The sequence below is a fragment of the Ovis aries genome, chromosome 3, assembly GCF_016772045.2.
Source record: "Ovis aries strain OAR_USU_Benz2616 breed Rambouillet chromosome 3, ARS-UI_Ramb_v3.0, whole genome shotgun sequence".
NCBI classification, from domain to species: Eukaryota; Metazoa; Chordata; class Mammalia; order Artiodactyla; family Bovidae; genus Ovis; species Ovis aries.
Genome location: NC_056056.1, coordinates 218,146,570 through 218,169,370, shown reverse-complemented (window position 1 = coordinate 218,169,370; position 22,801 = coordinate 218,146,570). Strand labels below are relative to the sequence as shown.

The 22,801-nt window shown below is 42.0% G+C and overlaps 1 protein-coding gene across 2 annotated transcripts in view; it reads right to left on the bottom strand.

Annotated features, from left to right (window-relative positions):
- EP300 (E1A binding protein p300) overlaps window positions 1-22,801 on the bottom strand; it is a 66,014-nt gene that overhangs the window by 3,512 nt on the left and 39,701 nt on the right. For both annotated transcript variants that reach the window (XM_004007010.5, XM_042247785.1), the window contains 18 exons: window positions 21,430-21,567; window positions 20,221-20,661; window positions 18,456-18,635; window positions 18,109-18,253; window positions 16,164-16,282; window positions 14,348-14,587; window positions 13,841-13,929; window positions 11,950-12,030; window positions 10,059-10,115; window positions 9,388-9,465; window positions 7,455-7,522; window positions 6,680-6,830; window positions 6,413-6,559; window positions 5,686-5,799; window positions 4,835-5,000; window positions 3,926-4,090; window positions 2,696-2,857; window positions 33-314 (listed from right to left, as the gene is read on the bottom strand). In XM_004007010.5, the coding sequence (XP_004007059.3) occupies window positions 33-314; window positions 2,696-2,857; window positions 3,926-4,090; window positions 4,835-5,000; window positions 5,686-5,799; window positions 6,413-6,559; window positions 6,680-6,830; window positions 7,455-7,522; window positions 9,388-9,465; window positions 10,059-10,115; window positions 11,950-12,030; window positions 13,841-13,929; window positions 14,348-14,587; window positions 16,164-16,282; window positions 18,109-18,253; window positions 18,456-18,635; window positions 20,221-20,661; window positions 21,430-21,567 (2,823 nt within the window). The remainder of the gene's footprint in view (window positions 1-32; window positions 315-2,695; window positions 2,858-3,925; window positions 4,091-4,834; window positions 5,001-5,685; window positions 5,800-6,412; window positions 6,560-6,679; window positions 6,831-7,454; window positions 7,523-9,387; window positions 9,466-10,058; window positions 10,116-11,949; window positions 12,031-13,840; window positions 13,930-14,347; window positions 14,588-16,163; window positions 16,283-18,108; window positions 18,254-18,455; window positions 18,636-20,220; window positions 20,662-21,429; window positions 21,568-22,801) is intronic.

Genomic DNA, 22,801 nt, shown 5'->3' with positions numbered 1-22,801 from the left:
AATCCCCCAGCCCTCCCCGCCAAGGGACCCACCTCACACACGGTGCAATGCCAGCGAGTCTCCACGTGGTGCTTGCACTCGTTGCAGGTGTAGACAAAGCGGTCCTGGCTCTGGGTGTGCAGCTCCACCAGCATGCACATGGTGGACCACTGGGCTCTTCGCAGTGATGAGAACTCCAGGTGCTTGTCCCTTGCGAGGGTGAGAAAGGCATCCCGCCCATCCATCAGGTCACAGGGGATGAGGGGGTCGGGGTCAACAATGGGAGGCAGGGAGTTGGCGGCAGGGCCAGCGATGAGACGGATCACAAAGAAGACCTGCAACACAGACAGTCCCCTCTGGACTCTGGAACTGAGCACTGCAGGCAGCTGGCCAGGCTCTGCACCCGGGGGCCGGGAGGCCTGGCTTCCTTCTGTGGCCACCCTGCAAGGCTCCACGACACAGCCCGCGTTCTCCTGCTTCATGCATTTGTTCTCTTTTTTGAAACTGACTACAGTGGGCCTAAAACATCTGCATCTTATCTCATTCAGTAATTCTTCAAAAGAAGAATGGTCAAACACAGGGCCATACAGGGGACATTCTACTTCAAAGAGGTCAACTTTTAAGATGCAATCCATGGTTTAACCTGACTCTAATTATAAGGAAATAAATCAGAAAAACCCAAACGGATAGATATTCTACAAAGCAATTGGCCTGGAGTCTTCACAAAATGCCTATGTCATTAAAGAAAATAAAGCCAGGAACTGAGACATGGCAACTCAACATGCAGCAGAGGAGCAGATGGGAGGTGGTGACAGGGGAGAGGTTTCCTGAGTGTGAAGTCACAGCACGCTTATGCAGAGCGTGTCCTCTGTCTTAGAAGGAGCTTACTGAAATAAAATGTAGTAGAACGTTAACTGATGAATCTAGCTGAAAGCAACAGGAGGGCATCTTCTGTACTTTCCTGTAAGTTTGGAAGGAAAAAAAATTGGTAGGGGTGGGAAGAATAAAAAAGCAAAATCTTTTTCCTTGCTACAGAAACAAAAAATTTTTGTTTAAAAACACAACACAACCACTGATTCCCATAACCACTGGTTTAAAGGCTGCAAGAGGAAGCTGCTATTTCTGTAATAATAAAATGTAAAAGGGAACCTTCAAGAGATCAAGAACTTGTAACTGCTGTATTGCCCACTATAACCTGTCCATTTTTTTGAGGCTGAAAATCTATGCAAACTGGCAATAATATTTGTTATATATCTGGGCAGCAATGTTGGCATAGTACAAGAGTCTAGAAAAAGAACACAGTGACTTTCTTGGTGGTCCAGTGGTTAACACTGCTCTGCCACTGCAAGGGCATGGGTTCGGCCCCGGGTGGGGGTGGGAGACGGGACATGGGACTAAGATTGCACACGCCACGAACAACACAGGACAAGAGCATCCACACTGAGTAAAGACATTCAAAGCCAGAGTTAAAAGCTCAAGGGGGGACTGTGATACTGGGTTTGCTACTGTGGCTCAAAGCAAGCACTCACAGAGTGAGGAGGAGTGTCCTGAAAATGTGATCACACACAGGGAAGTACTGTATCTAACAAGTGGGGGCAGATCAAACCACCTGGTGACTCCCTATGGCCAACCTCTAATAACAGCCATCGTGACTGACTGCTGAATGTCACCCTAGAGCTAAAACAATACCTAAATTTAATAAAATGATTACATTAGATTCTAACTCCTAACAGGAGACTACTACCCACATATTCTTCAGATGATGTATCTACAACTGAAGTCATACCTATTACAACATACTCTAAGGGCCTTTCCTAATCGCTGTTATGACAGAGTTCCACACCTAAAATCAAACCATCAGTTCCCTCTCCACATTAATAGCCTCTTCCTGTAAGAACCTGATGTCTGAACATGGAGATAAACAGATGTTTAAACAAACCAACATGACCCTTCAAAAGGCCTCATCTTACCAACAATAATGTTGAAGGGGAAAAAACCCCCAACATACTCAGTTCTATTCCCAAACAACAAATATCCAATAATGAAATAATTCCAAGTTTTAACTTTGCTGTGAAGGCATTCATGAATGCATATATCAAAGTTTAACTTTTCTTCAGTCCTCTCCATTTGCCAATTCCCTTTCAGTATGGCAAAACATTCATTAGTTTCGCCAAAGTTCCATTAGAAACTTGAATGGCCAAATAGAGTTCTAAGGGGCTTTGGTATAAAGCAAAAGCACAAAGATACCCAAAAGATATCCAACAAGCCCATCTTCTGAACAATGGACAGAAACACAAACATAAAACGGTTACAAACAATAGGGTCAGACAAACTGCTTACACTTCTCCCAACACCATATAGCTTTGTAACAGCTACAGATCTAAGTAAGATACCTTACCATTTCATGTTCTCACTACCCTCTTTTTGCTTTCTTCTCCCTCAAATGATTTTCTTTTTTTTTTTCCTAAGGGAAAGTGAAGTCGCTCAGTCGTGTCCAACTCTTTGCGACCCCATGGACTGTAGTCTACCAGGCTCCTCCGTCCATGGGATTTTCCAGGCAAAGGTACTGGAGGGGGTTGCCATTTCCTTCTCCAGTATGATTTTCTTCCTTCTGAGTTTCAAATGATCTGGTGCTCACATCATAAATACCAACTATGGTGGGCAGTTCTGGAGGACCCTGGCCTTGGTTTTCCTACTCTGGGGGCTGTTCTCTTACCTCTTTGTGCTTCTCCATGGTGGCATACAACTTCTGTGAGAGGTCGTTGGATACGTTGGGCATGCCTGGCTTCTTCTTATTGCCCCGACTCAGGCTGCTCTTGTTTTTGCTAGTTTTTTTGTTGTTTTTCTTTTTAGCGTTTTTGCTGTCACCCTTTGTCACCTGCAGGTTAGCATGAGAGAACAAGAAATGTTAGTAACTCTTTGCTAAGAGACTGTTTACAAGTTTAGAACAGTTATTTGTTAGTAACTGTTAAGAACAAGTTTCTGATGGAGCAATAGATCATAACCTTCTAACAGCTGCTCTCTCTTCATTGCTCCTCTTTCTTTTTAAAGCTGTAAACTAAGGTTTACTAATGTTTTTGCATTAATTTTCTCCCACTGAAAAATCTCTCTGCTGATCTCTCTTCATTAGACAACAGCAGCCTTAGGTCTCTGGCCAGCGGAAGCTGCGGACCAGGAGACACCTCAGGTGGAGCCAGCCCAAACCAAATCTGAGGATGGAGAGGAGTGAGCAGCAGGTAGTGAAGTGTGCATGGGAGTAGGGAGCCAAAGGCCCTGGTTCTATTTCCTTCGACTCACTTTCCAAAATTTCATGGACTATTTAAAAAAAACAAAAAACACCTTGAAAAACATTCAATCAAGGAGTCTAAACTGCAGGCTATAAAGAATTCTTAGACTAAGGGTGATTTCAGTAGTTCAGACTCAGCAAGGGCAACCGACATATACTGCAGGGAAATAAATGACAAGGAAACCTTGTCATCTGACCTTGTCAGATGACCTGCTATAAGGCAGCTTCTGTAGGGGGGACTGGTAAACTCTGGCCCAGATTTGTTTTTTGTACGGCTAAGAATGATGGTTTTTACACTTAAACAGTTGTTTAAAGAAGAAAAAAAGAACGTGCTGGAGACAATATATGGCCCGCAAGGCCTGAAACATACATAATTCAGACTTTTGCAGAAACAGTTTATCAACGTCATGCTCTAGACAGGTAATGTTCTGTTCTCCAGGGTTTCCATTACTAGAAATCCAGGATTCCATTTAAAAATGAGGTCTGGTGCAAAAAGGGCTTAAAATCTCTAAACTAGAACCATACTAACTTATCTACACCAATATTCCGCGCCTGCCCAATTTAGAGAGCTAGAGCTTCAGGGCCCGTTGGAAGCCTCAGCTCACGTCCGGGTCATATGAGCGGAGGCAGAGGTGGAAAAGGGAAACGCAGAGTGCTCACATCTGTGCTCTCGTTGCTGGTGTTCTCCTCCCGCTTCCGCTCCTCCTCCTCCTGCTCCAGTTCCTTAATGCTCTCTTCCAGGACATTGGGCCAGAAATCTCCCTCAAAGTAAGGCAATTCCTTCGCGCTTGTCAATCGATCTTCAGTAGCTTGTTTTAAAATATCCTGTGAAAATATCCAAGAACAAATAGCAACGTCTATTTTTTGGGGAAAAAAAAAAAAAAGGCATTTATTATATAGCAGCAGAGTCACAGCTAACGGACACAAGAAGCGCAAAGAACCAGATGTGTCTTCTGGAAGATAGCAGGGATTCTGTGCCCAAGCCTGGTGCCTGGGGAGACAGCGTCACCAACAGGGAAAGGTCTGGTCTGAAGTCAGTATTTCTGGCTTCCTGTTTCCTCTTCCCGTGAGGATGGGGAGATTATCTGCCTTTATGTAACCAAGTGACAAATGCCTCTGTCAGGAACAAAGGCAGAGGCAGCAGCATTCACACCCATCCCTCCAACGATTCTGAGACAGAATGCAGTGTGATGGGAGGCACACTGGCCTTGCAAAAATCCTAGAAATACTGGCAGTTTCTACTGAGAAATATGTTCAGAAAAATCCCAGTTACAGATACTGGAAACCATATAGCTAAGAACAATTTTCCGGGCTGCTTATTAGGACAATACCAGTTCATGTTTTCCTCCCCATGAGTAAAAACAGGTGAGACATTTAATAGTTCAAGTTTCTTATTATGAGACACCCTACAGTCACAAACGGTTGTCAAATGTTTTGCCAAGTCTACTTCATCTTAAATTACATGGAAGAGTGAGAAGAAACACAAGATTTTTCTTAAGGTAGTAAAACAAGCCAAATACAGAGCAGTAGGACTAGTTAAGCCATGGTGCTGTCATCCCCCGTCCTGACCTTATAATCATGGACGATTCGCTCGGACACAGCTTTGTCGAGCATCTTTTTGTACCACTCCTGCAGTCGCTTGGGCTTGGGTATCTTCTGGTCAGGGGGGTGGCAATGGAAGATGTAGTCATCTCCTTCACTTGGCGGACACGCCCAAATATGCCCTGTTGTGTATCTAACAACACAGACAAAAGGAACATTGAAGAGAAAGATCATCCATTCTAGAAAGAATGCTCCACGTTAAACCACAAAGAGCAATCAGTACAGAAACTAACAATTCCCCAAGATAACATGAAGTGTGTGATCTATGCCAGAACTAGGCATAAATAACCCTGGATCAAAAAAATCCTCAATTTGTATTTAAAGACCAAACAAAAGCTACAATGCAAAGGAAAAGTCAATCCATGTCAACAAGAGAGTTTAATGAAATGCAAAATATCAGGAGGAATAACCTGCAAGGTGAGGTGCTAAACATTCTCAAGCACATATATACCTTGAAGGTAAGGAACCCGTACGAAGGTTTTGATACTCAGAGGTGTGAAAGGACCAAGCGCAGTTTATAAAGTTCTGGCTCTTCAAATCCAACTGTATCAAACAGCTTAATTGAACAAAATAAAGTAATTCGGGATGGGTGCAACTAGCATCACAATATCCATTTCTTTCCCATGGCAAAGCCAACAATTTCAAAGGGTCTCTAAATTATAGTTCTGCCAGATGAAAACCAAAGTGGAAGAGAAAAAACCAAAAAGTTACATATTTGCACGTACTGTATCTCACCAAAATACCACAGTGGTGATCAGTTTAAAACTAATCAGCTTAAACAAGTTGTTTTTAAAACTAGCATTTGTTATTATGCTTACCCTAATTTCTTGACATATTCCAAATATCCAATTAGGATTTCATGATAGACTGCAGTCCTCAAGCATTTAGGACGGAAGAAGTGAACACTATCGAGGTATGATATGTATACTCTCCTGTATCAAACGAGAAAGAAGCCAGGTCAAGTTGCATAATAAGTTTCTAATGATGTGGCTAAAGACATCTCTCTTCTCTGTGCCCTTTGCTCACCTTGTCATTTTTAATGCTTATCACACAGTATTACATTTATTTAGGTAAATGACTAGATCATGAGCTCATCAGGGGAGTTTTGTGGGTCTGTGGCTCTATTACTATCTCAGCACCTAGCAGGGCCTGAGACACAGCATAATTAGTCACTACTGAGCGATCCAAATACATTCTGACAGACTCTTATTCTGGCCTTTATACTACGTGGAAAATTCTACACCATACTCTACTTCATTTGTGTGACATTCTTTTACATCTCAAGAAGGTACTCAGCCTAGATTTAAGTACATTTTCTGAAAAGTCATATTTTAGGCTGCCATTCATATCTCTTTCCCTGTTATTATGAACATGAAAGAGCAGTATTTTCTTTTTTTTTTTTGGTTTCACTTCTATACTACACACTTGAGAACTTACATTTCCAAAAAAAGCACATCAAACATTTTCTTATCCATTACGCTTGTTCACCTGACTGTAATTTCAAACTTCCACACAAATTAGAAAGTAGCCACAGTAAAGTCCTACCTCTGGTTGGGTGGAGGGCAGTCAGAGCCATACTCCTGAACGTGCATACCAAAGAAGCACAAGTCAACACCATCGATTTCTTCGAAGGCAAAGAGGGCTTTGGTTCGATATGGAAAGGATTCTGCCATCTCTCCACTATCTACAAATCTATACAATTCATAGTGGAGGGAAGAAGTACAACATTTCATTCAGATTAGAATCATCAACAGTAACTATGTGTGAGCAACTGTGGATCCACAGATAAGAAAGGGGGAAATTACTACATACCTTGCTTTCATGCCTGGTTTGACTTCCACAGTTTTGTCAGAAGCATGAACTACTCGAACAGTGACCTCTCCTGACTCAGGGTGATTCTGTCGCCTCAGAAACTCATTCACACGATTCTCCAGAAATGTCCCAAGCCTGGTAGATGGCAGTCCTAGGATTTACAAGTGACAAGTTCAGGAGTAGCCAAGGTGCACATTTATTACTACCAGTCAAATTTCAATACCGTATCTCACTTCTGCTTTTTCAACACTAGCAAGATTATCACTGACTCAATGGCCATCAATGTGAGCAGACTCTGGAGATAGTGGAGTACAGGGGAGCCTGGCATGCTGCAGCCCAAGGGGTCGCAAAGAGATGGACTCAACTTAGCGACTAAACAACAACACAGAACAGCAAAAAACTGCACAGGCATCTATCTCCAGAACTAAAACTACTGCCACCCACCAAGTGAAAAGATCACATAGGGCTAAATGCAGCCCCTCCACAAAACTGAGGGAATCACTCACGGGATGGCAATGCTGGCCTCTGTCAGGAAATGTGTTGGAATAAGAAAAATACATCTGCGCTTTTTTACACATTATTAGGTATAAGTAACTTCACACCAAAAAGGATACTACAGTAGAACTTCAAGTACATCATGGAAAAATTATTTGTTGTTTAGTTTGGTTAAATATTTTAAATAATGTTGAAACAAAATAATTCTTTCTGGATGTTAATTTTTAATGATGTTTCAAGCAAAGTTTTCCCATAATTTACCTGTAAGAAAGGAACTTACTTTTAGCAGAAAATTTATTTTCTTTTCTAGTTCGTGCAGTCTTCTTTAAACAACCATCACAGACAAATCTAAAATGTAAACCGAGACTTTGTTTAACAACTTAAAGGAGCATTTCAAATAACGCACTCTACAGAATCTATCTTATGTATGCGTAAGGTTGAAAATAAACAAAAAAACAACCTGGGAGAAATACAACCAATATACAAAGAGCTTTCAGAAAACATTAAGAGAAAAAAGATAAATAGGTAAAAGATACAAAGAGAATATAAACTAGTTTACATGTGCAAAGATGAAGAATCACAGATTAAAGCAGAGATTTTATTTTTTAGTCAATCACATTAGCAGAAGTGTATATGTTACCAGTGGGACTATAAAAAGGGACATTTTGAAAGCAGCATGAATAGATTTTATATGTACATTCTCTTTGTTCCTGAAATTACATAAGGATGTGTGCATAAGTAGAATTTTGAGAAAAACTGGACAACACATAAGTACTCATCAACCAGCTGGCTGACCTTCAGTTGCAAGGATCACTGCAAGTCTCATGATCCTTGCCTACTCTGTAATTAAGAAGAGAAACCTATGCTTGGGGCTGGTGCATGGGGATGACCCACAGAGATGTTATGGGAGGGAGGTGGGAGGGGGGGTTCATGTTTGGGAACACATGTAAGAATTAAAGGTTTGAAAATTAAAAAAATAAAAAAGCAAAAAAAAAAAAAAAAAGAGAGAGAGAAACCTATCAAAAGACAAGCTTACCTACTACAATTTTCCTTAGTGTTTTTTTTTTTCTGGAAATTTTGTTATTTAGCCTCCTTTTCCCCCACGAACTCTAAACTAGCATCAAGTTAGTCCAGGAAAAAAGCAGAGGAGAGAGTAGAGCTCCCATCTTGATGAGAGTCACTTAATGCACAGACATCCCCTCCCCAACCTTTCCCTTGAACAGAGCTGGGAGCAGCCTCATTCCTGGAGAGAGGTAGCCATGGCAGTAAACACTTGGCAGTGTCACAATGGACAAAAATCCACTTATTTCCGTGAAAGGCACTGATGATATGCAGCCTGGGTAGATATGTGGAGAATACTCAAGAAACAAAACATGAGGCCCAAGCGTATCTAGTTCACTGAAGTCTGTATCTCATCATTTTCACGTATCTCTGCCTTTCAGTGGGGAACACCCATGTTACCTGTTATCCAACTGCCCAAAAGACTTTAAATAATTCAAGTCTAACCAGGGCCACTATTCAGTATACAATCTCACTGTAATGTTCTCTCAGAGGCAGAAACAAAGTCGTCGTTTTGGTGCTCTCCATTACTGGTATCATCTAGTCTGTCCTCTGGGATATTAGCAACACTCAACATCTGTCAAGTTTAGTTGACACAACTAACACTTTCAGGGCTTTCCTGTGGCTCGGTCAGTAGAGTCTGCCTGCAATGTGGGAGAGCCGTGTGCTATCCCTGGGTTGGGAAGATATTCTGGAGAAGGAAATGGCAACCCACTCCAGTATCCTTGCCTGGAAAACCCCATGGACACGGGAGCCTAGTGGGCTACAGTCCGTGGGGTCACAGAGAGTTGGACATGACCGAGTGATTAACACTTAGTTGTGTCTAACATTTCCTTTCTAGTTTCTAGGTGCTACAGATTTCCTGTTACCTCTATTGATAAATCCTCTATATTTACTTTTGATGCACAATAACCACCAAAGAATTTAGAAATAGTGAACCAGCAGAGAGAAGTGTCTCTACATGGACTAACACATTGTAGTAAGAGAAGGCCTGTTCTGGATTCCAGGTTGATTACTGTTCCAAAACTGAATTTTAATGACCTTTTCCCAATCCAGAGAATAATTCTAAGAGGCAGTAATTTTGACAATAAAATACAGTCATTGCAAAGATGACAAAAACTTGCTAAAGTCTGGGGAAAATACTGATGCCTCACCCCGATGGCCAGATGATCTCATGATGAAGGACACAGATCTGATGCATCTTTCTCCCACACTCTGTACACTCAACAAACCTGCAAAGGCAAAACGTCGAGTTAAATCCAAAACTTGAACCAAATCAAAAGTGCCGGTATTTCTCGTTTTCTGACAATTCAAAAGATGGCCAAGATCATGTCCAAAGAACTGAAGTAACAGTGTTTAAAAGCTCTTTAGTGTAACAGGTAGAGTGAATCTCAAACGCAGTTAAATTCAGTCATTTTATGGAGTAAAAAGTGATAGAAAAGACGACTGCTGTTTAAACCTCCAAGTCTGACACGATCCTGTCCATTCCAGGAATGTCTAGTACCAGTACACTTCTGTACCTCTGAAAGGTGTCACAATAAAGGAGGCGATTATTAAACGGTTGGAAAACACACAGGACAAGGCTGGAATAACGGCACTGAGCAGAGGCAGCCTGGCACCTCACAAGAGCACCAAAACACTAGGGAGGGTTAGTGAAATGCAAATGTAAACCATAGCCTCGATTTTTAACATTTCTACCTTGTCTCCTAGATGTAGGCTACAGACTTAGCCCAAGAATAATAGCATCACCACACTGGCTGCACAAACCAAAAGAATGAAAGCAAGACGGAAAATGAAAGTGTACTACTCAAGGGGAACTACTTACAGTTCAGGATCCAGAGTATCATTTTTTCTCTTTGAAAATTGTTCTTTATTTATTGTACTAAGGAAAGAAGAGGATACAATAAGAAAAAGCAACACAGGAAGATTAGCAAGTTGACTATTGTTCTAATAACCAAATGATAAAAACCCCCACCCTGTTAAGATTATTTAAATCTAAGACTCTATCAAGGATACAGCTGGTACATTCTTAGCTCCCGCAAAACGCACGTTTACATGCCTATGTTTTGGGAAATGACTTTATAGTACCTCTGTTCCCACTGACAGGAGAACCCAGTAAGATCTAAAAGCATGAATTTGTACTTTTTTCTTTTCCTTTTAAAATCTTGCCTACTACTCTTAGTGTTAGGTATTTAAGCCTTTGACTAGTTTACTGTTTCTAGACAGCTCAGTCTAGCAGTATGAAAGACAGTGTGTACAGAGGGAGCTAAACCACTATTTAAAAAAAAAAAAAGGCATTTTTTAGGACAGTCCAGTCAAGCAACTTTTTATATTAATAAAAAATTTTAGCATTAAGAATACATAGTTCAGGTTACTGACAGGATTAGTAAAAAAAAAAAAAGGGGGGGGGTTTCATTAAAAAATTTTCACATGGCCTCCTATCCTGAAATCTAGCCTCCTACTCTGTTCATAGTCTCACAAACACAGGAGGCCACCTACAACAAACTTTTGACTACTGTGATTCTTCCTCATAAAAATGAAGCGATTTCCCCATTGAAACTGTTTTCTCCTAGTTACAGGCTCCAGATTCATTGCTACGTGCCCTAAGGTATTGCTATCCGAAAGTGTGTTTGGAAGACTATCAGCCTGGATGGACCTGGGAACTTGTCAGTAACGCACTCTCTCAGGCTCACTGCCAACTGCAGAACTGCAAGAGGGGTTCCTACACACTTCAAAGTCAGAGACCTGCTGTCCTATGGCACAGAACTTGTGGTAAGGGTGCCTCCCTTTTTTGCATCAGGGAAACCGACCTAGACCTGACTTCCCTGGTTAGCCAAGGGTTAGAAAATCTCAAGGCTCAAGGGGACCCGAACCAGTACCAGAGCCCACCATTTTATATGTCAGTGGTGACTGAAGGAAAAGGACAACTTCAGAATCCAATTTGAAGACACCAAGTTTTTCTCAGAAGCCCTGTTTTTACTAGTAACATAACAATTCTGAATTGCTATGGGAAATGTTCTGAACTGTTTGTTTATTGTAGGTTAAATCGGAAGAGAAGCTGAAGAATATTTAAAGGATACCAAATAGTTCTTTCTTCCTAAAAGCATGAAAAATTGACAGCTTGAATCTTATAGAGATTAGAGGCAGTCTAGGCAATGTTTAAAAAATTTTCTTGGCATTTACCGAACCATAAGAGCTTGTGGATTGCAGAAGTCCAACCAAGTCTCTTTATAATAATTCATTCTCACAACCTCCTAAATCCTTAGTGATACTATGATACACATGAGTCTAAGGATTTTGGTATTGTTAACTTCTATGAGAAGGCTGTATGGTGGTTATTTGTTCAATTCTCCTCAAACTCAAAACAATTAATGATGAAGTTACCTTGCACTCCACACTTTCACTTTTTGGGAGAAGGTATTTCCTTATAGAAGGAATCTATGACCATCCAGTACTGTTGTACCCCCCCCAAATCAGTACCGAGAGAACTTCCGCTATGATCAAAATGTTCTCCATCTATGCTGACCAAAATGGCAGCCACGAGCCATAAATGTCTACTGAGCAACTGAAATTACAAATTTTAAATCTTATTTAATTCGTATTTAAATAGCTACCTGTGGCTATACCATCCTGGACAACAAAATCTAAGACCACTTAGAGCACGATCCTGACAACAAACTGAAAAGAGAGTACTTTCTAAAATAATAGTTACTTACGTTTGAGGTTGGGAAGGGTCATCCCCCAAAGAAACGCTCTCCCCTTGGATTTCATTGAAACACTTCTCACAGAAATGATACCTGTCGGCAAGAAGGCCATACTGGGGTGAACTGTTCCGTTCACACAACACAGCCCAAGCCAAGCAACGAAGCCACCAATCACAGCAGGCCAAGGAGGGGGACGGGAGCAGAGAGCAGGTCATCAACGGCGACAAGGACATTCAATGATGCAGATTTATGGGCACCACAGTTTGGGTTTTGGTTTTTGCAATCAAAGCCAAGTGCAGACAACGACAAGCATGAGGGAGAAAAAAAAAAACACAAAACAAACGAAGAAATGAGGGATTGCAGGGCAACAAAAAACATAAAAGCAAGACAAGACAACACAAAGCAGAAAGCCAAGGCAAAGCACAGATTAGCATTAAATCTCTCAATGGGATCACAAGTAGCAAATGATTACAGCAAATAAACAAGTCTCACACAGACCTATACCCTTTCATTTGAGTAGTTAATGCTACTTGATGCAAATAATCAAAGATAGGATAGTCAAAAATCCACAATGAACATAGTACTAGGAAATAATCATCTAGAAACAATTTTGGTCTGAAAAAAAACCAAAAAACACCAATTTCTCTTTGATCCCAAGGAAACCACAATGTACAATAAAAAGTCTGCACAAGCAGTTAAATACTGATTGTAGCCACCTAGTTTGAGAGGTAAATGAAAGGCAGTGGTATGTGCAGACACGCGATTACATACTCCTTGGTACAAAGACTGCAAGCGCTGTACACTGGTGTTTAAAATCCAAAAACGGTACATAAATGCCAAGATTATAGCATGAGACTATAGCATGCCAGCTGTCACTTGCTTTTTTTGAACACAAGGTGCTAATAACTTGAGACCCATTTTTCTCTAGGTTTTCATGAGTAAAAAACTGTGGATTCTTACAACTACAAAGCATTAGGAGAATGCACCTAACTTTTTGTAAATAAAACAAAAAGTTTAAGTGACTTTTTCAAAGCCAGAAATACAGCTGTAGTGCACAAGTTCAGCAAAAAGCCACCACCATGGGGCTGCTTTATCAAAGTACTGACTGTCCAGCCATGCTCTTACACTGTCTTAGAGCCCCAACTCAGCACCCTATGCCAGGCATACTGCTGACTGATTTCACAAAATAAGAGACAAATCATGATTAATGAATGCATTCTGTATGATCACGGTCCGTCCTTTAGCAGGAGAAAAGAAGGCAGAAGTGTCTAACCTACTAAAAGCATAACCATCCACTGTCATGTGCATCCTGTAAGGAACAGTCCAGTACTGAGCTGTTTTTGGAGGTGTTCCTTTTGATGTACTTAACAGAGAAAAAAGCAAGTACCCTGGGATCCGCTGATTTTATATGCTCCAAGAAAAACTGAGGAATCCATTGCACACAAAAAGGGAATTATTTCTTAAAAGATACAGCTGGCTAACAAATTTATGGTTAAAAGTTTTCTGGGTAGTTTTGGGAATTTCATGGAAAGATAGACCAATTAGTTTGACAATTTTCTGTTTAGCCAGAGGCTGTGGTAAGCTATAAAAATACAGTGGGAAAAGAATGTGGGGCCTGGGACATAATCCCATGTATGCTACCAACTCATAAAGCTGCTTGACTTCTTCATGCCTTGGGTTCCTGCCTTATAAAAATACAGGCACAGACAATTGACCCAAGGCTCCTTTCTACTAGAAAATCATGCAATTTCGCAAAGGCAGAATGCTAAGACCAGGACTTGTGCTATACAGCTGTTTTCAAGCAAGCCACACACGAACCATGACTGTATGTGTGCTGGTCCATCCGCATGCACTCCCTGGACACGCGGACACTGTGACCTTGGTCCACACAGGTCGAGCTTACCTGTTCTGATAACTGTAGTAAGTGGCATCACGAGGGATTGTGCATAACTGTTTGCCATAGCAACAGAGTGTCTGTGGAGAGAACTCCAACTGCAAGAGAAACCATTCAATGAATATGGTTTGAAGGGCAAGCTAAAATATTTACACTGGCAAATCAGAAAGAGAACTTAAGCCTTGGTCCTCATTATGTCTCTCACGATGGGCAATTTCAGTTTCCGAGACAGTTCACCAAACTAAAACTACTCTAGTTTACTGCTATATTATTCCACCACTCTGAGGTAAGCTTAATAGTTGTTATTTCTCCACCAGTTGCCAAAGAACTGAAGAGGGCAGGAGCAGCCCAGTGTGAATTGGCACGCACAGGGAAACTAGCACATGCCAGCTACAGTGCCCCACAGGCAAACACGACCAAGTTCCTAATTCAAGATGAACTTAAAAACCTGATGATCCAAGGATTCAAACTGGTCAAGTTTTCACTGTAATTCTTATCTGTGCAAAAATTTCCTACCTTTCTGCCACAACAGTATCCAAGGCTTTGCATGACAGGGTCAATTTCTTGTTCAAAGACCTCAGACAGCTTGGAGCAGTATTTGTACACCCGTGATGTTTTCCGATTATATAACCAAGCATTGTTGAACATGAGCCAAATGTCATCCACATACTGCCAGGGCTCCTGATACTGTCCAGTGTCTAACTTCCTCTTGATGGTAGAAAGATCCATAGGGCTCTTCACAATATCAAAGTAATCCTAGAAGGACAAGTGACACCAAACAACATTACCGAAAATCTCAGTATATTCAAGGTCCACAGCATAACCATTTAAAATTTTCTAGGTAACGCTGAATCTTTGATGTGTCTGAATGTCCAAATAAATGACTGATGCCCATCACATCTTTATTATTTGAAGTATATGTTTGTCTATTTGGCTGCATCGGGTCTTAGCTGTGGCATGCGGGAGCTGTCCTTGCGGCACACAGGCTCCCGAGTTGTATCGTGTGGGCTCTGGAGCACTCAGGCCTGGTTGCGCCACAGCATGTGGGATTTTAGTTCCCCAGCCAGGGACTGAACCCAAATCCCCTGCACTCAAGGTTGATTCTTAAGTCACTGGACCACCAGGGAAGTCCCCCAACACTTCCTTAAATCATCAGTCTATAGACATATTAAGCACACAGGGGCAGAGAGAACAACAACTATTCTCGACTTTCTGGTTGTTGTTCAGCTGCTCAGTTGTATCTGACTCTTTGCAACCCCATGGATTGCAGCACGCCAGGCTCTTCTGTCCTTCACTATCTCCTGGAGTTTGCTCAAACTCATATCCATTGAGTCAGTGATGCTATCTAACCATCCCATCTTCAGTCGCCCTGTTCTCCTTTTGCCTTCAATCCCAGACTTTCTAGTAGCAAGCTAATGGTCTATAGGAGCGATTTCAGACACTTTATTATAGTATGTGTGTGATCAACTTAAAGACCAAGAAGTCAAAGACCCTTAGCATTTTAGTACTAGATGGGGCCTTCAGATGAAACGAAGACCATCTATAAAAACAGAGGGGAAAAAACCAACAAGACTCCAACAGATCTTTACCCCTCGAAGCACTCCAATGCCTTATCCAACACCACTTAAAATCCTCAAATGAAACTTGCCAGTAGTTTGGTGTATAAAGGCAACTTTAAAAGCAGATGAAGCTAATTTGGGTCTATCTTTTCTATCATGAAACTACTGCTGCTCAACTGATAAAAATAAAGCATATGAGCCAGCAACCCCATTTTTAGATATATACCCAAGAGAAATAAAAAGACACACACACAAATTTGTACATAAACATTTATAGGCATGCTATCTTCAACAGCCAAGAAGTATAAAAAACCCAAATAACTACTGACTAATGAGTGGGTAAAGAGAATGTATGTATATCCATACAAATAACGGTGGGTCATAAGAAAGAATGAAGTACTGATTGGTGCTACAATATGGACAAATTTTGAAAACATTACGTTAAATGAAAAGAACCCTGTCACAAAGAACCACATACTACGAGTCTCCATTTGATGAAACGTCCAGAACAGACTGAAGGCAGACCAACAGCTGGTTGGGAGTAGGGGGGCTGTGGGCAGAAATGGAAGTGACTGCTTATGGACACAGTTTCTTTTTTGGGATGATGAAAAATGATCCAAAACTGACTGTGGTGATAGTCGCACAATTCTGTTAATACAAAAACCCATTAAATTGTACACTTAAATGGGTGGTTTGTATAATATGTGAATTCTATCTTTAAAAAGCTGTTAACAAATTGTAAGAGAAATAAGAAGTACCACCCACATACTTACAGGGATTCCTAGAAGCTGAGGGTCCACAGGCTGACGAAAGGGAAGGGATTCCGGATCCTGTCGGTAAAGTGCCTCCAATGTTGGCATTAGTGCCTGCCGTAACTCTTCCGGTTTGAAAACTGAAGAAGAGTATATTAGAAATTAGTTACCAATTAAGAGAAAGAGGGGAAAAAGTTGAAACTATATATCTCAAGAGCCAGAAAACACTAAATTCCTTACGTGGTCCCCATGAAAGATCACTACGGGTGTTTCTATTTTCTGGTTCAGACAGATCCTTTAAAACAACCTGTCTAGGCATCTTTAAATACCCTTCATGATTTAGTTAAATTTCTTAGTCAGAAACCCACTTAGTCTTGACCAAGTAGCAAGAGAATCCTAAGTGCTCCAAAAATGTATGAAAAGACTTTTGTCAGCATGTTCCAAACGATACGATGGGCAGGGGATGCTGTCAAGCAAGAAGAGAAAGCAGCCCCCTCTTCACAATATCAGCGTATAACAAGTCAGAAATTAGACCTGGTATTGTCTTATCACCAAAGGAATCAGAACCACTGAAGGCCAAGAGTCCTTCGTTAAAACGTTTGATGTTTTAGAGCTTCAGCAGTAGACATATTTACTGTTTCAATGGCAAATGTTAGTTTTAATTCTAAAAAAAAAAAAAAAAAAAAAACTAAATTGTTATCACCAGAACGATGTACTCAGTTATCAACTTATGCTCAAATGTGTTCTCAGTATGTTTCCCAAAAGTCAGGAAGATTTCCTGGTGTGTGCCAAATGGAATTACGCGCCGTTTAAGAAGCTGGCCATTCAGGGTCCATCACTCTGAGCAGAGGCTTATTTCTTCTATTTACAAATTAATTTCATCTTCAAGATGGTATATCTGTCAGTACCTTGAGTATTTTTTTCACCACATGGTGGGGGCTGCCATGAAAAATTCAAACAAATAGATGGGAGAAGCCTGTCTCATATTAATATTTTGCTGTGTTCAAAATAAACAGAATTTGAGCAACTTTGTGAGATTAGCTGTTTTAAACATAAATTCCTAATAGTAAGACTGGGTGTGTTGCAGCCTACATCAAAATCACATCTCCATATATAAAAGTTTATTTTTATTTATTTTTTAGCAGGATCTTAGTTCCCCACAAGGGATCGAACCCCACCTCTCCTGCAGTTAGAAGCATGGGGTCCTGACAGTAGACCACCACCAAGTCCCAACAAGCTTATTTTCAAGTAACTTTTTAGCCCCATCATTTTAAGGTACATTGTATTCATGCAACACTTGCATAGATATCATCTCAGGAGCTAGCAGATCCCCTCTAAGGTAGGTCCTACTACCTGTGACACTGAAGGGGTCACTAGAGCCATAAGAAGTTCTAGTCCTAAACTAGCTAGTAAATTAACTTCCGTGGGACCTGTTAAACACTCTCTGCTTAAGCATGCTTGCTTGCTTGCCTCATTACCATTCAGTAGCATGGTTCAGCCTGCCTGGACTAAGTGAGCTGGGTTAAGTTACTGGACCTTGCTGAGCCTCAGTTTTCCCGCCTGTGAAACAGGGCTCAGGGACCTCACAGAGGGGCTGTGAGGTTCTCAGATGAGACAAGGCAGCTTGTGGTACAGTGCCTGGTGCACAGCAGTTAACAAAGAAAACAAAGAATATTATTACTGCTGTTATTTCCTGCATTTTGATCCAGAGTATTATTTAATAATTTTTGTCCTCTGAAAGAATTCTGAGAAGTTGTTTGCCACCCAGTGACTGCTGGAAACAAATACACTTAAAGGAAAGAAAACTCCTTCTCCAACATTAGTAGTAATGAAGACCAGGCCCAGGGCACCAGGCTTAATGAAATCACATAAAGTTCAATTCCAAGGCCCAAGAAGCCCAATCTCACTCTACTGAAGTCTTTAGTTTTCCCTCTGCCTCCATGAACCCAGAGCCTAAGAAACTTACTCTTCTTCTTCGACTGTCCCGGGGCTGGAGATGACTGGGTCGCTGAAGTACTTGGCTGGTCTTCTTCCTCTTTCGTCTCAGTTTTTAATTCAGTGCCTCGCTCTTCGCTTTCTGTAGGTTCTACTTTACAGTCTTCTGCTTTAGGCTAGAAGGCATGGTAGGAATTTTTGGTATTCCAAAGACATGTAACTGAGTAGCAGTACCATCAATGTCTTATTTACTCTCCCCTGTGGATGGAGCTCAAGACCCTTTCTCATATGGAAATCAGTAAAATGAGACCTAAGTATCAGAGTCCTTTCCTGTAACATGTTCCTAACCCCAAAAGGCAGCGACTGCCCTCCTCTCACCTCTGGCATACCCTCCGGCTGAGTGTCTGCTGGTTCTGGCGCCTCCACTTCCATTTTCGGCTCCGGTCTTACTTCCTGTGACGGATGCTTCTCAGGGGCGGCCTGAGAACTCACTTCTGTGCTACTAGTGGATGGAGGGTTTGACACCTGCCCTTCGATGCTGACAGCTGGCTGGGAAAGCTGGGTAGAAAAGGGCGGGGCAGAGAAGAAAAAAAAAAGTCCGTCTATTATAAAACCAGAATTTAGGCTATATGACAAGATGGCAGAATAACCACCTATTTCTAAGCTAGTGTCATTACACCCATTTATGGTGTTTTGGGGCTAGTAAAACACTCGCCTGCAATGCAGGAGATGCAGGAAACATATTCGATCCCTGGGTCGGGAAGATGCCCTTGAGGAGGAGCGCAGAGCAACCCACTCCAGTATTCTCGCCTGGAGAATCCCCGTGGACAGGGGGGCCTGGTGGGCTACTGTCCATAGGGTCGCAGAAGAGTCAGACACGGCTGCAGTGATCTAGCACGCATGTGCACGCATGGTGCTTTCACTTACTCTGCCTAGTTGGCCCCCCGAAGTAAATTTTGCTTAAGACAAGGAGACTGAGGACTAACAAATATTGGCCGGCTTGTTGTAGACACAAGAGCCAGCAACTGTTTCTCCAGTAACATTCTGGGACAGCACCTGGGAGGGAGGCTTCAGAAAGGGCTGCCTCAGAGGAGCTCATGTTTACAAAAAAATGGAAAGAAAATAAGAAGGACTGACGGACAATCTTTTAGTTTTAACTTCTCCTTAGGAAAAGTTTCACATATACAAGTTGGGAGAATATAATAAATTCCCACAATGAGCAGCTGTTTTGAGTCATCACATTCTAATGGATAACTAACAACCTCCATTCTTCCTAAGTCTTCCAATAACATACTTCTTAACGGGAAGTCAGTATTTTCAGAATCTATCCTATGTAGGATACAGATGCCTTTTTGCATCCTACCTTTTCTTACGTATCAGAGGCTAAGATGAACCAGTCACACATGAACAATGTATTAAGAAGGAGCAATGACTCCCAGCACTTCTCAGTTTGCCAACAGGACAGAGAACTATCAGTGATCATGCAGGAAGTTTCAACAGCGGCACGCAGAGTTCTGTTAATAAGGATGTAACTGGTGGACATCTGGATCTCTGCTACCCAGGTAACAAATCTTTTGCAAGGAGTGTTTCAGGCCTTATGAAACACCTTCTCATGAATTTTCTAACTTTGGCTAGGACCATAGACATTCATAAATCAATGATTTTGTTCATTTGCTCGAGAACAGCAGTTCAGGCTGTTTGAAAAGATTCTTTAAGTATCTGTAAAATTCACATGTAGTATTAAACGTCTGGTCGCTCTTCTCCCCTTACATGCTTTCAAGCCTCTGAATACAACGTGACCGCAGTCAACGTAAGATCTAAAGAAAATCTTTGAGGTCCTTCTATGTGAGGTGTGACAGCAAAAGTCCGTAAACATAAGAGGTTCCAGTCTGAGGCGGCGACAGTGAGAGAAGAATGGCAGAGAACAGGCATGGCACAGGGACGTTCCCCCGAGGTCCAGTGATAGGGACTCAGCGCTCTCACTGCCATGGGGCCAGGGTGGACGCCTGCTCAGGGAACTAAGGTCCTGCAAGCTCACCACCCCCAGCCACCTCCCACGAAAGGAAAAAAGAAACCGCACTGAAGTAGTATAAAACTACAGTACGGCTGACATGGTTCTGCCGAAAGCCCAGACTCTGCTTACTGGAGTTGCCGGCTGCGGAGGCAGCAGGGGTGCGGTCGGGGTGGGCACAGAGGCTGCTGTGCTTTGCTGGGACAGAGGCTGCTGCTGCTGCGCCTGGTCGACTGAGGGAGCAGCAGGAAGCGAAGGCTGCACTTGGGGAGGAAGCTGTGTTGGCGGCGGCGTAGGCGTCTGTCTTGGAGGCGGATGGAGAACCTGGGACTGTGGGCCAGGTGGCATGGCTGGAGGCGTAGGAACAGGGGCTGGGATTGCTGTTGCTGGTGGCTGCTGAGCCCCTATGCTAGGGGGAGTGTGGTGAGGGGTGGGGGTGCGACTAGGTACGGGGGAGGGTGAGTTCTGATGCAGAGCTGGTTGAGGGAGAGGGGGACAGTGAATGTGGCTCCCTTGAGACCCGGGAGGCATTATAGGAGAGTTCACAGGACAGGAAGAACTGGACATCTGTGCCTGTTAAAAGGAAAAACATAACAAGATGCAATTCAGAACAGAATCAAAGAAGTATTTACATAGGCAGGTTATATACATTTAACAGAAATCAACAATGAATGCTTCCATTTCAAAATGTGTCAAAAACCCTATTACTGGGGGCCTGTCTTTGGGAAATCCAACCAGTACAGTACTCAGTTAAGTGGATCTCTCAGGGGCTGTGGGGGCACGGGACAGGTGAACCTGTTTGTTTTCTAGCCGTCCAATGCTCTCTTCAGCCAAAGTTCTCTCTTCTGCTTCATAGCGCTCAGTAAGATACCATTTTTAAAGATTTCACTGTTTTAAAAACTGGCTAAAATGGTTTTCTTTAAAATCTAATCTCTTTCTTACTTGGGCTTCCCTGGTGGCTCAGTTGGTCAAGAATCCACCTGCAATCCAGGAGACCCAGGTTCAGTCCCTGGATGGGAAAGATCCCCTGGATAAGGTGATGGCAACCCACTCCAGTATTCTTGCCTGGAAAATCCCAGACAGAGAAACCTGGTAGGATATAGTCCATGGGGTCACAAAGAATTGGACACAACTGAGCAAATAAACCACAATCACTTTTTTCTTACTTATTAACAAGGAATACCACTGCTGCATCACACAGTCATCACTTCATGTTCATTATACTATGTCTATAACTATTTTAATTAAAAGCTTAATTTTGCTGCCCTTCTCTGTAAAAACCTACATCAAGAGAAGCTTTAAGAATTGCACAAATTTAGAACAACCATCTGTGAGACATACTTGAGACACTGGTGCTTGACCGCCAGACGGAGCCAAAGGCATATTTGTTACATTCATTCCCTGTGTTGAGAATTGAGTCTGAGGAAGAAACTGGCTCTGGCTGGAAGGCTGCTGCATGCGAGGCCCGTAGCCCATAGGCTGTACACACACACACAAAACAAAACAAAACACAGAGCACCAAGTTGCTTCATTTTAGTTATTCTGCTAAGGCTGGAACCACCAATTAATTGCCCTGGCCCTGCTATGGGAGGGTGGAGAAGAAAAAGAAGAAAGTGGCATGAGGTCAGCAGACACTCATGCCAAGGTAACAGAGAACAGCCTCACTACTTAACCTAAAGCCCGCTCTAAGGAAGTTACACACACGCATCTAGACCGGGGTGCAGAGGTAACTGTCTTTATACACTGCCTGTTTTATAAGTGAGAAGAGCAAATCAGTTTCATGAGGTTTTTGCTTATGTAGGTATTATTAAAGCACAAGCTATAAGACTCCATAGTGAGTAATTATGGATACCAAAGGCCCAAAACTTCATAATCTAAGAAAGGCATTTGTCTCATAGATTAAAATGAAAAATAAAACCCCTCATTAAACACAGCAGCTCAGAGGCGAGACAACTCCAAAAAGGCCCAATGACTGACAGTACTAACTCTGGGAGGTAGGGTAAGGGCTGGGGGCCAACATGGAAAGGTGGATGACAGGTTTAGAATCTGCATAAGGAGCAATGAGATGCTCAGAGTCCCTCTTCTCCACTTGAGAACCAGACAACTGCCCCTCCACCACCCTTGACAGCTTCCTCCCTGGGCAGGCTCTGTGTTTGGGGAAGATAGGCATTACGGAAGAGAGAGGACTCTGCCAAAGTGTGCAGACTACTCAACACTGAGTGAGACTCTAGGCAGTGCTGGCTGGGTGCTGTTACAAGCTTTCTAGTACTGTGACTAGATATGAACAGTATTTGGAAGCAAATCTTTCTTTTAGTGTTTATTTTATATAAATTATAATCCAGAGAGTTCTTAACTGTACAGGATCCTATATACTTTAGACACATGCTTTTCCCAATTAAAGCTGTAAACAGCTTTCATGCTATCATATAAGTTCTGAAATTACCACTTATGAAGCATTCCAATTTACAGATGTACCATAATTTAACCATAATGAATCCCTTAATGTACATTCAGGCTATGGCCATTTTCTAAAACACATTATATAATATACCACCCTTAATATGAATTTTCTTCAAATTATACCCTTTCAGCATCTCAGGAATTATTTCTATAGGATAAATTTCTAAAAACAACAACTATAGGTAAAAAGAGATAAGTGAAAATTAAGGACTTTAGTATTCACTGCCTAATTGTGGTATATGGTTTAGTTTTA